Source organism: Olea europaea, unplaced genomic scaffold (assembly GCF_002742605.1).
Source record: "Olea europaea var. sylvestris unplaced genomic scaffold, O_europaea_v1 scaffold489, whole genome shotgun sequence".
Lineage (NCBI taxonomy): Eukaryota > Viridiplantae > Streptophyta > Magnoliopsida > Lamiales > Oleaceae > Olea > Olea europaea.
This window is the reverse complement of record NW_019263203.1, coordinates 115,859-130,258: the sequence shown is the minus strand read 5'-3', so window position 1 is coordinate 130,258 and position 14,400 is coordinate 115,859. Positions and strand designations below refer to the sequence as shown.

Below are 14,400 nucleotides of genomic sequence, written 5' to 3'. Positions count from 1 at the left end.
TAACGTTAATTATGAAATATACATGCGTATAAATACACATTATACAAATACAAGTGCGTGTACAATCGATAGGACCCCAATTGACACACCTAGATCTGGATTTAAAAGAATGTCAATTCTCTCAAATTCAATGGGACAAAGAGTTTCCTTTATCTAATATATAGAAATTAAATAATCATTTCCTAAAAATATTTACACAAGTAAGCTTTGCAAGTTGTACACGGCCGGCCTCAAGGAATTATGGTGTTTTGTTATCCAAAGTCCAAATATTTGTGCATGTTTGGCATAGCATAATTGATTATTTAAGTTGTAGGTAAAAAAGCCTATAATTACTTAAATTTTAATTTAAACACTCTCAAACATCAAACTTACGTCAATACTCCAACATATGACTATGCCTCAAACCAAATTGCCATGACTGTTTTTATCAATTGTCAAAGCCTAACGCTCCGTTGACCGAATTATCTTCTAATTTTGAAAGATTTTTCGACATAGATGACATATTTGCTTTGTGAAAGATCGCATTCTTCTCTTTTTCCATACATTTCCATTAACCAATCTCACGCACACTCCAAATTTATCTCTTTCTCGTGTAGAATGGATGAGTCCATCCAAATCTTACTAACTGGAAGAACCAATTTTGACTTTGGTATAATGGATTAAATAAAAAAAAAATAAAAAAAATAGCATCAGAAGCTGAGCCCGTAAACCCACATAGACGTGGTTCAATTTCATTTCTGAAATGTAGCGAAAAAAAATAACAGAATTACTTATTTCTATGCAAAAATACCTTGTAAATGGAATTGGAGACCTGCAGGTGGAATCTTTCTTGCTCCAAAATTTGCAAGTAAATCCAAAGACTAGTCCAAAGTAGGAGCCTGTTCGGTTGGATTTGATTCAAAAACATCTGAATTAGACGTGTCTGGTTCATCTAAAAGCTCTCGAGATTGGATTGATTCTTTGTAAACTGGAGTGTCCTTGAAATCTGTTGCTCCCTCATTATATGTGGCCACAGCAATGCCACAAGCAATTAACTAGAAACAAGAAGATGCCATTGTCAATCGCAAATCCAGAGATAATGAACATGATAGCGCAAATAGGGAGAGAGCAATATTTACTTTTAATTAGATAACTTAAGGAAACTGCATATATATGAAGGGCTTCCTTTCAAACAGGATCAGTATCACAGTATGCCATATGCAAATGGAAAATGAACAAGAGGTTTGAAGGGTCGATAGTCGGATCTGAAAATTTAAGAGTTGGTCTCGAGCATGTATGTTTGAGGGATGGGGAATCATCGGTGTGGCAGAAGATTACTTCAACTTCTACCTCGCATTGAAAGTCGGTTTTATTATGCCTGTGACGTTTCTCATGGAGGAGGATTCCCTAGTGGCTCAGTTGTGGTGCGGCGGTGGAGTGTTAAACATGTCCTAGAAATTTGCAATCCCATGTGTCATGCACCGAGCATAGTCCTCTTCCCATATGGCACAACAAGGTCGTCAACAGCTAAATATTTTAACTATATTATCGAATAGTGCACTAATGATGTCCTCGTATACGAGTATTGTCTGACACCCTACCCATAAACGTGTGTGCGCATGCTAGTTGTTTTTGGCTTACCGACCAAAGAAAGGGGAGAAAGATTCTCGAGGCGCGGAACCTCGTGTGCTAAAATTGCAGTCTGTGATACTATGAATTGTATCAACTCCTACCAAATAACTGAACACATACTAATCTAATAATACAATATGAGAGCTTTATTGATTGTTCCTAATATCACATCTTACACAATTATCTACGTTAGATTGTTATGTCCTAGATTTAACCTCATATTTCCATTGCATCGAGAATAATAATACCGCGGAACGGAAATGTAAGAGCAAGTAAAGATCACGGGATTCAGAGATTAAACATAAATTACCGCGAAAACGATACCAAAAGCCCACATGTACTGTAGAAAGAACCCAAGAACATCCCACTGAGGACCTTCCCAGAAGTCAGGTTTTTCTCCGGGAAGCTCTGGCATTACAAATCCATCATCAACAGCTGCGATAGTAGCACTGTTGTTATCAACTGAAATCTCATCTATCCCTTGTTTTTCTACTACTACTTCTTCTTGTTGTTGTTCCTTAGTTGAAACTAAGCTTCTTCTGTTCTTACTGTCATATCTTCCGGTTCTTGATGATGAAGAGAGCTTTTTGGGATTCGCCGAGACTGTGGAAGATGATGTTCTTGGCTGATGAGACCACGATGGGGATGATGGTATGAAGAATGGACGGCGTAGAGGGAGTTGGGTGTACGGTGTTCTTGTGGAGGTGTAACAGAGGAGTCGATTAGCTATGAGAGCCATTGGGAAGTGGCTGAGGGCAGAGAGGAGGGCTGTGTGGATGAGAAATGACCATATATCTTTAGATAGTCAATGACTATAGGAGAATGCTCTGTACAGGGTTTTACCGACCCCTCACCGGCCCCACGTGAAAAAAAATAATATAATAATTCGTGTTAACTCCACGCTTAGTGTTATCTGACAGGGGTCTGCATATCCAGCACGGTTCATAACTATAATATCTAACCAAATATCTTGTTTTTAAATTGCGCTTACAAATATCATTATTCCAAAATTAAGACAAACAGCCAGTAAGAATGCAGATTTTAGGATAAACCTTTGAGCTCAACCAATCAAAATTCAGGTGACAAAATAAATAAAAATGTTAAGACCTTTCTAACTCTACTATCCATCCTCTAATAGTTTTTGTACGAATTGAAAATGTTATTGGTACCTCAACATTTTATTTTATTCCAATTTATTTCTTAAACTTAGTTTTGTTACAATTGAGTCACTAAACTTAAATGTTTGGCATGATTTGATTATCCTATTCATGTTTCTTAGTTTGACAAACAGAAAAACTAATAACCTAATTGAGAATTGGTAGACAAAAATAATAAATCTTAAATCAATATAATAATTATCTATTTATACACTAATTTTCACAAATTTCAATGAACCTTGATTAGTAGAGCGGTTGTTGATATAATGCTTGTCGATTTTTCATTAGTATGTGACTGCAAAACCTCGCCATCACAAAAACCATAGTGAATTTGCAATGCCCTCAAAATTTGTCTCTAAATTAGCAATGCAATAAATCAAACATTTATTTAGCCTAGGTTTCGTTTTGCTAAAAACTTGATAAAGTCAAAGTCGAAATCAATAAATAATTTTAGCCACACATTTCACGAGACCTATCACTTTTATCAACCACATATTTCATCGATTTTTGTCAAAATTTACTAAAATTTTGATTTTTAGCAAAATTAAAAAAGATCTTAGTGCGGTTAACAAATAATGAGACTAGTAAGTGTTTATGAAATGCAATACGAAAATGACCACTACTGTTTGTACCCATTTGTTCTTTGTGTCTACACAAATACACCAAAAGCGTCAATGTTCCCTGTTCACTTGGGTACTGTTTCAACTGAATTACCAAACCTTTATGTTCCAAATATAATACTTTCGTTTCTTTCACAAAATCGTAGCTTTATACGATGAATACCGAAAGAAAAACTGCAAGCATCCTCGGAGGCAAAACGGCCAAGGAAGAGGGCTCGATGGTATTGTTTGGCTGATGACACTTTCTATGCCAATCGCGCGATGCATCGGTGCATTTGGCTAACCAGTTGGCTAGTCGACACAACAGGGTTTCACTTTAATCCTCATCTTTTAAGGCAACAGGAAACGAAGATTCAGGAACAGTTTGGTATTGGGGATTTATTCGAAAGGCTAGAAGTAGAACTCCATGACAGGCAAAATTAACTCTACTACAACTGATGTAGGACATAATGGGAAAAATGTAATAGTAGGGGGAAAACATTTGAACTCTGGATTGGACCCATAAAACCATCCTGAAAAGAGGACGAGACGAATAATACTCATCACTATGCTGTGATGTACGATGAATTTCGGTCATTCGAATTCATTTAGAACTCAAAAACTGATTTTAAAGTTTTGGCGCTATTTTGTCATTTAGTTTATTTTGAATTTTTTTTTTTCTCAATTTTAGTTTGCTTAAATTTTGTTTTCATTAATTTTAGTTGTTTTAAATTTTAAATTACGTTTCCATGCAAACCCTTATAAATGAGGGAGGTATTTCGTTTTTTGACCATTATTCATTAATAAAAATTTGTGAGTTTATTTTTCTTTATAATTTGATGAATTCCAAATTTCGTGTTCTTAAGGTTTTTGTTTGAAACCATCTCTTCTAATCCCGGAGACTAACAGTGAAGCGACTCCTGCGGCATAGGGTTCCTGTTTTTGACCCCTTTGGATGCTGACATTCTTACAGCATGAAATCCAACGGAGAATGATGAAAAAGAACGTGATTTGGATTTTCAAGCATTTATTACTTGTGATGCTGAGCTCGCAGAGTTTTAAGCCGATGTAGAGAGTTTATTAGGAACAGGACTTGAGGATCCTCATGAGATTGAATTAAGGTTGGGAAGAATGGATAGTAAAGACGAAGATATAATCGAAAAATGGGTACAAGTTAAGGACTATGACGATGAAATGAAAGCCATTATAGCGTGTCATTTGGATTCAGCATTGGATATGGCTAGGAAAACATTCAGCTGGAATTCTGATTATGAATCTCCATTATTGACTGGAGAAGAAGATATGAAGAGAACAAGGTTCTGGGAACCGTTAACATTAATGATTGTCAAAGAGAAGCAGAAGTCAATAAGAGGGTGTTTTTAAGGCTCAACTATGAGGCAGTTATCGCTGCTCGGGCTAGTCAAGGTTCTCCGTGGACAAATGGTATTCCACCCGATCAGTTCGACCTTAACGAGTTTTTGTTCAGTTTTTTGATTTTTTTCCTACTGAATCACTTTATCTAAAAGCTTAAATTGCATGCTTGGTATGTAATATATCATCCACTGCTATCTAATTCATCGTCTGCATCAAACATCCTGAAACAGGTAAATTAATACAAATACCTAAAGATATTGTGATTCATAGGATTATAATAGAACCATCTTCATGTACCAAATTTCAGCATAGTTCCTTGAGAATGAATATAATTAGATTATGCAAAAGATTGGACATATTTTGATTTAACTGAATTGATGGTATGATCAAAATAAATCTTTAGGATACCTTTGGGGAAGGCGTCCTTAATTTATACGATGGGCTCAGTGGACAGTTGTGGAAAAATGAGACCGGAAGAAGAGCAAGAGTATCAACGTACAGGGAAAAGAGACTTGTTCTCAAAGAAAAATCGATATGAAGTTAGGAAATTGAACACAGAGAAGAGGCCCTGAATGAAAGGTCGATTTGTAAAGCAGACAACTTTTGCAGGGTCCGCTTTTTCTTACCAAATGAATAAAGTATCATGAAAAACACACTACACATCCAAGTTTCTAGCTTACGAATTTGGATATGTTTATGTTTGTTTATATCTAATGATGTAATAATTAATTGAAGGAATTGTATATTATAGCTAAGAGGACTTTCATCAGTAATTTTGCCTCACAAATTTGATGAAAAAATGTTAATTTTGCGTTCGATAAAGAATGCAGCACTAATTTTGCACTCAATAAAGAATGCAGCACAGTATAAGTCCCGGATATAAAGCAACTTATTGCATCATTTTGATATGTGCATTGCTCGTATGAGGTCACCAGCAGTTTCAAACATGAAGAAAAGAAAACAACTATGAAAACCAAATCAGCCGACCGTTGGCCTCTACGTCTGAATGAAAATAAAGACATAATCTCGATAACAAAAGTCTTAACTGAAGCAAAAGAGCTCAATAGACTGTTCGATTTGCCGGCTGCCTGAATTCGATCACCTGCAAAAAATGAGAAGGAATATATGAGCAAAATGAGAGAACTCATAGAATTAAGGAGCTTTTCCCTTTTTGCTCTTTTTTTTCCCTTAAAAGGGAAGATATAAACAGTATGAATGTCCATTGGGATTCGAAGCAAGAGTTCAATACCACCTAAGCAATTGAAAAAAGCATCAAGGATTTTCTAAACTCCCAAGAAACTAAACAGAACCGTTTATCGAAACCAGAGAATGGTCCAAGAAGGAGAAACCCCTTGAAAACGGAAACAAGCATTAGCAATTGTGGGTTTTCACAGTTCTGAGCCTGATGGCCCTTAAAAAGCACATTTTGAGTTCATTAAAACCATTAAAAGACGTCAAATATAAGTTTGGTAAAAAAAGGAAAAAGAAAATTTTTGTGATTACTATTTAATATACAAATTGGTCAAATCAACTGAGAACTAAATATTATTCAGAACGAAGGGGCCATAAGATTTGCTCGAGTTCTTGGTTCCAGGTGATTCATCTTAATGAACGAAACCAATAACAGGTTGAAGGGGACAAATTGTACTATATGTTCGTACACCATATGACTTCCAAAACTGTGGTACAGAGAATTCAGGAGATATATTTGTAACAACTTTGGGAGTTATCATGTCCTACTTCTCATAAAAGATTCGAATAACCATATTCGTGATGGAAATTACCGATCACTTGACGTGGCATATTATGACTATCAAAAAGAATGTTTGTCATAGTGCGAAAAAAAAAAAAAAATCAATTAGTTTGACTTTATGGAGTGAATATTGTACGTCCAAGGACTGATGCCTTTAAATGCACAAAACTAGGATTGTGCACCACAACAATCTTTACAATCAAAGATAGGTTGTAGGACCCATCATAACATTAACTCAAGGCCACACGGCATGCTCTCTTTTTAGAGCAGGACATTTGCATGCACACTTTGAACGTATTTCACATACAGAGCTAAAGATTGAATCTGCATTTAAAAAATAATAATAATAATAAAAATAAAATAAAAAACTCAGTCCTGCAAATGTTTGCTTGGGGTGGGCTCATTTTTCTGCCCTTTCTTCTCACGATTCAAGAACTTGTTTTAGCAACCTATCTTATAATCTGTACTAATAACAAGAGAGGGGATGCTAGTTGTAGTGCGTAAAATGCATGAAGAATCAATCAATCTTTTGGCAAACCATGATCAATTCATCATCAATGTCAGTAAACAAACGATAAAGCATCAGCTCGCGATAAAATTCAGAATGATAAAATACAGAGCACATGCTGGACAAAGAATTGCATTTATTTAGGTTCTTTCTTTCAGTGTTACACTAAATGTTAAGTTGCTTTGGATTTCCATTGGCAGAAAACTAGAGCCATTGAACTGGAAAGAGGGAAAAAAGAATATTCGTAGAAAAGGGAGGAAAAAATATTTAAAATCTTCAATCACCATCAATCAATTCGACGTAGGACCAAGGTAATGAAAATTCTCTCTCCATCCGGCGGTGGCAGAACCCACATCTACAGCCATATATTATTACCTTCATTTGATATGTTCATTCAAAAACAATACAAAATAAATCAGTAAAACTACAGCAAAATGGAAGGGCAACTAAAGAAGCTAGAAGTAGCTGATGATAGTAGTTGGCTGAAGCAAAGCATCAAGACAACATAAAATTAGCCTTACGAATTGTCACAATCTAGGAAGTATTGTTTGGCGGTCATATGATCAAATCCTATGAATCTGTTACTGAACATGTAAAAAACCCAAGTAATTAACCTAAAAAGTAAGGAATAGGTTTTGCTTGCTTGCTTGCTTGATTATTTGTTTCGTTAGCTCTTGCTGAGCTTACTGGTCACCTTCCCACATGATACCTCTCATTGAAAAGGCTCATGTTTGGGGATGGAGGAGGGTTGGTGGTGTTATTTCATATTTGGCAAAAAATTCCATTGCCTAGCTATACAAGATTCACAAATCAAACTGCAGAATATAAGGAGATGAAAAGATACAGATTTCACATATGAGACTACACAGTGGTTCAATTCAGTAATGAAAAAGACATCCGAATTTTACCCCAACATTCTGGAAAACCAAACTAATAAATCAGCGTTTTTATATCTGACAAAAATGGGCATACTTTCCATTTTACTCGAATTCTTTTTCCTGAATTGTTGAATAAAATAGAAAAAAAGAATCATAATCCATTTTCTAATCAAATATATAATCAAAATAGCACAAATCAATGAAAAACTGCAATACGGCCAGTAATAATAATAACAGATCAACAAACATTCAGTGGAATTACCTCAAATTATTCGGATTCAAAGCTCAGTTAATCAGTCGCTCATTCGGCCTCAGCCTCAGCCTCAGTCTCCACCTTTGGACCTACAAGTCACAACCCAAAGTCCCAAACCAATTATTTATCACACAAAATCAATTCATCGAAAGAAGGCCCAAATCAACACCGGAAAAAAGGAAGGCACCGTGGAGGGAATGAGGGCGGTGATCCTTGCCCCAGCCGACGCCTCGAGTGGCGTCGAGGTACTGTTGAACGAGGTGGCGGCACTTCTGTAGGTGATTGACTCCCTCTACACGGTAACACCACTTCACTTTCTCTCTGAGAATCTTGGCCTTCTCGATGTCGATCCACTTCTCCCTCACCAAATGCTCCCTCATCTCCAGCATGGCCACCGGGTCCTTGTAAGGATTATCCGGGTCGAAGTCATCCGGGGCACCCTCGTCACTGAAGAATACTCCCTTTTTGCGACCCATATCACCTGAGTTCCTCCGATTTGAATTTCGTTCTGTCTCTTCGTAGAAGACGAGAAAGAGTGGGGATTGGGGGTTTTGATTTATGAATGAGAAAATTTCAGATTTAGTTCCTCATTTATTGTCTATATTTTCAACTTAGTCCATACTCTAATTTTCTTTATAGTGTTATCCTACAACTTTCAATTTTGTTCTTCGATGGACAGGTTGTGCGTATTGGCCACTAACAACAAAATTTTTGTCTTCGAATGAAAAGAGTTTATAAATGATTTAATTGTAAATAAATATAAATGAGTAGGGAATGAGGAGGAAAGAGAGAAGTGTCAGAGTTCAAATAGAAGGTAATAGAGTGAAGGACGTGACCCTTAAAAAAGATTTATTTCATCTATTCCATGATCGAAACAAGCGAGGATACACGTTACACCACGATTTTAAATCAGAAAAGAGATTTCAAGAAATGGTAGATCTAAGTGAATAATACTTATGAATCTATTAAATGTATAACTGAAATAAAGTTTGATGATTTTGAAATAATTAATAAATTTTGTCAAACAAAATGTCAATTTACTATACAATAAAACATGAATGAAGGATTGATAATATGTCGTTTTGAATCTAGTCCATTGTTCCAACTTTTCGAATGACCATTGCTATTGGAACGATACTAAGCCTTAATAATCACATACCTTGTTCATATTTCACATGCATACCTTGGCAAGTTTTATAATATATCTCGAATATCGTGTATGCTCGAATCTCATATATTTAAAAGAAATTTGTAACACATTTTCCAAACCTTCAAAAATATGTAGCACCCATCTTAAACCGTTAAGTTTCAAACCTTCGAGTAAATGTGTGTCTGAAAACCTATGGATGGATCCGCCCGAATGACCATTAATTGGCCAAAAATTAAATGTTTAACCATTTTTAAAATTAACAAAATTATAACTCTATATTTTCTATATAAAACAATTAAAATAATTCAATACAAAGAAATTTAAAATAAAATAAAATATATTTATTCATCTTTCAACCCCACACCTCCCGGTCAGAATTCATTCCTGCCCATTCTTTCTTCCTCGCTTCCCATCCCTCATCTATCTCTTTCTCTGTGTACATTCTCTTCCTTGTTCCCTCTCCAAATCTCTATCTCCAATTTTCTTCTTTTTCTAATTTGATTTTTATTGCCAAGGGATGGACCGGATGGTGCTGACGAAAATGGTTGGGGGTTGTCTCAAAGTTTTTGTGTGTTTGTGTGTGTTTTGTGTAGATTTTGAATTTTAAAGGTAAGAATAATGTTGAGCGTACTTTTTAATTTAAGATCTAAATAATGTTTATATTTTAATTAAAAATTTCTCTTATCATAAGATTTGTATCTTTTCTTCTACCAATTGTTTTTCAATTTCGTCCTGCATTTTAATAGTGTCATTATTTGACGATAAAGATAAAATTCTGATTCTCGTGCCAATTTGAAAGTAACGTTGGATTTGCATTTCCATTATCGAGTTAATGTCTTCTTTGATGAACTACATCATCAAACATAGTTAGGCAAGTGGCATTAGTCTTGGGAAGGCGGGGTGGGAGGCAGCCTACGGTGAATGGTTTCCAGGTTGAGATTGAGGATGAAGGTAATAGGGATGGTAACGATAGAATGAGGATTCAGGATTGTACTACAACCAAGCTACACAGATAAAAAATGATTGACATGCAACCTGATCGAACACTCACAATAGGAGGGCCCCACATTTTCTTGGAGTTTTTAATGCACGTAAGTCCTGCACGCATTGTGAGTGTAGGTCAATATTTTTGTCATGCATTTTCTATCAACTTAGATTAATTCATTGTCCTAAACAGCTTACATGAAATAAAAGAAGGGCAGGGTTTCTTTGATTGGATTCGTCCCCAAAGAAGAAAGAAGGAAAATAAAGAAACAAGAAAAGGTTACTATCATTTCAAAACAATTTATGTGGTTATGATTAGATAGTTATTTGTGGCCTCGTCGAGTGACTTAGTGGGCCAAAATAAATTATGTGAAAAATTTGGAACACCGATTTATTTAAACCAAAATAAAAAATAAAAAATAAAAAAATAAATACAAATTATAAAAGTGTGCAACATGCCGATCACTAATATATTTATATTAATTTCATATAAAAAAATATTAATCAATAAGGGTCAAATTCATAGATAATCACCCAACTTTATACTTAGTGCCACATTGGCTAACTAATTTAATTTTATTTTACCGTGTCCACCTAACTTCATACTTAGTGTCATATTGATCATCTAATTTGATTTTGTTTCATCACGACAACCCAATTTCATATTTAGAGTCACATTGACCTCCCAATTGATTATGATAAATAAAGTTATCGGATGGCTTGACTAAAACTAAGTATGAAGTACGACAACCCAATTTCATATTTAGAGTCACATTGACCTCCAATTGATTATGATAAATAAAGTTATCGGATGGCTTGACTAAAACTATGTATGAAGTTGAGTGGTCATGGTGAAGCGAAATCAAATTGAGTGGCCAATTTGACACTAAGTATGAAGTTAGGTGGTCATTGGTGAATTTTACATTAAATAATAAACAAATGTGCTGCCTATGTTCTGGTGCGCATATGCTGTACAGGTGTTCAACGAGTTGGACAATCCTGTCATGGAATACACTAATGGCTTTGTTAGGATCGTTGTATTCGACAACGTTCGACAAGTGCAATGCATTAGTTTCATTGCCTACAAGGCTCCAGGATACTAGATTTCATCACACTCCGATTGAGAGTAATTTGTTGCAAAAAAATTTTTTCCTTGCTAATTTGTTTTGTCCTTATACTGCTTGCTTCTTTTGTCATTTCGGCCTTCTCTTTGTCGGAACTCCGGTGGAACAGAATGAAATGTACAAGTACTATATAAACCACTTTTACTTTGGAGTTTTAATATTTTATTATTATGCATTAGATAACTATTTTAGCACAATTCAGTTGCCATGAAATCAACAAGGGCCCGTTTGACATCGTTTTTGAAACCCCAAAGGAGCTTTTGAGATCTAAAAACAGCTTTTGAACCTATTTGACTAATTTTTTTAAAGCGTTTCTTCTAGTTAGAAGAGCTTTTAAAGGTAGTTGATCCAATGTAGTTTCCTTTAAAAGCACTTCTAAAGTATGAAAGTGTAGAAGTATTTTTAAAAATTAGTTTTCAAACAAAACTTATATCAGTTCCTCTAAAAACTCTTCTATAGAAAGTAAGAGCAAAAGTCATACCAACAAACTTTAAGCCAGTAATTTCAAAATAGGATAATCATTGGATTAGAAATTCAAGCCAACCACTGAGAGAACCAATTTTGGATTTAAAAAATACAATAATGTTCTCTCTCCCCCTTTTCTTCGGAAGGGTGTATCTGTTTGTAGCAACGTCACTAATATTACAAAGTCACTCTTGGAACAGAAAGGGTTCCCTGAAAGCTCAGCTAGGGGCACATGTTGAAGTTACAAGAGAAAATGATACACTAATATCTGCAAAAAATAGTTAGCACCATTTCAATTGTAAACGATGCTGCTTGCACAAGACCCAGTACAATAACCTCCTCCGTTCCAGTTTCCACCATGGTGGCACTGCTGCTCGTGTTCTTTTTCTTTTCTGTTTTTATGAAGGCCATTCTCCGACGAAAAAGAAAGGAAATAGTCAAAATTTCAGGAAGGATTGCATTGCCAGTCAGTCGAGAAAATATGAACCTGCTAAAGTAGTGTCCTCCTAATAGCCTAAACAACAAATACTAATTGCAGTAAAGTGAAATTATAATTCTGCTATGGTTTAGATGTTGAAGAAAATATCACCACCTTCAGTGAGGCAAAAGATAAAACAGAGCAGCAAAAATTTCATCCTCAGCCATAAACAAAGCAAAGAAGAACTAGTGCTGGATTTTTATTTTTATTTTTATGTTTGAATTGTTAATGTCAATAGGAACAAGCGAGGGGAAAAGGGGAGTTGGAGGCATAAAGCTAGACCACAAACTATAAGAGGAAATAAACAAATGAGAAAGATAAGAGGCAGATGAAAGAGCTTTGAAGAGATTATGCTTGAATGATGGAAGGCATATGATCCCCATTCTGATTGTAACTTAGAAAAGTTAGTTTCCAGAGCAGGCCAATATTTTGTCTGAATTTTTAGGACCTCTAAAACAGTTCGTAATCCAGCATTGGTAGGTACTGCGTAGTCCAAATTACATTTGGGAGATTCACCAAGTAAAACCTTAATGACCAGAGAATTGAATTAGGACAAACCAAGAGAACACAGAAGAATGCATCAGCAGTAAAAATATATTGCATACTACAATAGAACAAAGATCGGCACCCATCCCCATCTCCAAACCAAATAAAATAAGTTACTATATATGGATCAGATTCAGGTTGGTATCGGTTGATTGACAAATCCAATTCAAGATCTAACGGTCCAATATTCAGTTATTTCCAAGTTACATTGAATTCTCTCTCAAATAAATTGAGACTCTTGTTTAGGAATAGAAGTGTACAACATTATATCCCCAAGACCATACACAAAGTTATTTGACTAGATATTAATTGGAAATGTATCGTATTCATGCCTTAGGTTTTTACGCTAGAGTATATTCGTTCAACTCTCAAGATTTTTGAATTGAGGCACACCCTGCTTCATTTATACCAGCTGCAAGTATGTTCTCCTTAGATAACAGCTCATCGTAATCAGGAGCACAATTTCAAGGTTCCGTGTCTCATTTTTTAAAAGATTCCCTCTTGTGATGGTGAAGATGAGTTAAGATAAAGGAAGAGTGGCCTTTTTATGTTTTGTGGAGAAACCAGGACTGGGTGAAGACTTATGAAACTAGGTTTACAACTACTTGACCAAGAAGCAGATACTAATCACATAAATGGCACCAAAGTTGCTTATTGATCTCCAGAGAGTTAATAGCCATCAATTCATAGAAGATTTATTAACAGATGATACTTACCTTAATTACTGCAGTGGCTGAGGATGATATCGAACGAAGATTGTATCTGCAGAAGACAGGAATTTTAGTGAAAGGAAAAAAGAATTTTAAGGGATCTAAGGTAGATGAGAAGAAATTACTAGCAAACCCGCCCTCAAGGATGACCAATAACTTCCCGCCTGAAAGAACACTGCACATTTCTGTCATTTGTGCATAGCCAGAAGGAGTAACCCGAACAAATTCCTCAGATTTAACCAATGGAAATTGTGAGAAACTTAGGAGTTGAAGAGGAAGAGAATGGCGCCTAGGCGTCCCGATACATTATATATATGCTGGTTTTTTCCCCTTCAAATTAAGCACCCGATTTTGAGAGAGAAAAATAGAGAGGGCTTGGATAGAATTTTGGCGCCTAGGCGGCCCGATACATTATATATGTGTTGGTTTTTTCCCCATCAAATTAAGCACCCGATTTTGAGAGAGAAAAATAGAGAGGGCTTGGATAGAATTTTACAAGTAAGATTTTGTTCTTCTTGGGTATAAATTCAAAGCCATTTTTTCTTTCTTTGGGATTAACTTGAGGTTTGTTCAAGTAATCCAATCCATTGTTCTTCATATATATTTAAAAATCATTTCTTCCCCAATTTCTTATCTTTTCAAGTGGTTTGAGATTTATCACATTTCAAGTTTGTTTGATCTTGGGCATCTTTGGAAGAGTGTTTTCCCAACAATTTGGTATCAGAGTATCTTCTTAAATCAGGGTGGTTAAGCTCCGATTTTTTGGTGGGTTGGCTTGAACTTTGTTGTGCATACAAGGTGTTTGTGAAA

The 14,400-nt window shown here is 35.5% G+C and overlaps 3 protein-coding genes and 1 pseudogene across 3 annotated transcripts; 1 reads left to right on the top strand and 3 right to left on the bottom strand.

The window, feature by feature from the left end:
* Positions 1 to 675: 675 nt before the first annotated feature.
* LOC111388376 lies at positions 676 to 2,409 on the bottom strand. Its single transcript, XM_023013058.1, has 2 exons — positions 1,922 to 2,409; positions 676 to 1,034 (listed from the first exon to the last, which is right to left on the bottom strand). The coding sequence occupies exons 1-2, from the start codon at positions 2,348 to 2,350 to the stop codon at positions 861 to 863; spliced, it is 603 nt and encodes a 200-aa protein (XP_022868826.1). The 5' UTR covers positions 2,351 to 2,409; the 3' UTR covers positions 676 to 860.
* A 1,918-nt stretch (positions 2,410 to 4,327) lies between these two features.
* LOC111388360 lies at positions 4,328 to 5,313 on the top strand (annotated as a pseudogene).
* A 189-nt stretch (positions 5,314 to 5,502) lies between these two features.
* On the bottom strand, positions 5,503 to 8,671 carry LOC111388374 (NADH dehydrogenase [ubiquinone] 1 beta subcomplex subunit 10-B-like). Its single transcript, XM_023013054.1, has 3 exons — positions 8,321 to 8,671; positions 8,143 to 8,222; positions 5,503 to 5,843 (listed from the first exon to the last, which is right to left on the bottom strand). Exons 1-2 carry the CDS (start codon positions 8,607 to 8,609, stop codon positions 8,182 to 8,184), a joined length of 330 nt encoding a protein of 109 aa, XP_022868822.1. The 5' UTR covers positions 8,610 to 8,671; the 3' UTR covers positions 5,503 to 5,843; positions 8,143 to 8,181.
* Positions 8,672 to 11,928: 3,257 nt separating this feature from the next.
* On the bottom strand, positions 11,929 to 14,031 carry LOC111388389 (histone deacetylase 15-like). Its single transcript, XM_023013070.1, has 3 exons — positions 13,724 to 14,031; positions 13,597 to 13,642; positions 11,929 to 12,860 (listed from the first exon to the last, which is right to left on the bottom strand). Exons 1-3 carry the CDS (start codon positions 13,780 to 13,782, stop codon positions 12,546 to 12,548), a joined length of 420 nt encoding a protein of 139 aa, XP_022868838.1. The 5' UTR covers positions 13,783 to 14,031; the 3' UTR covers positions 11,929 to 12,545.
* Positions 14,032 to 14,400: the final 369 nt, after the last annotated feature.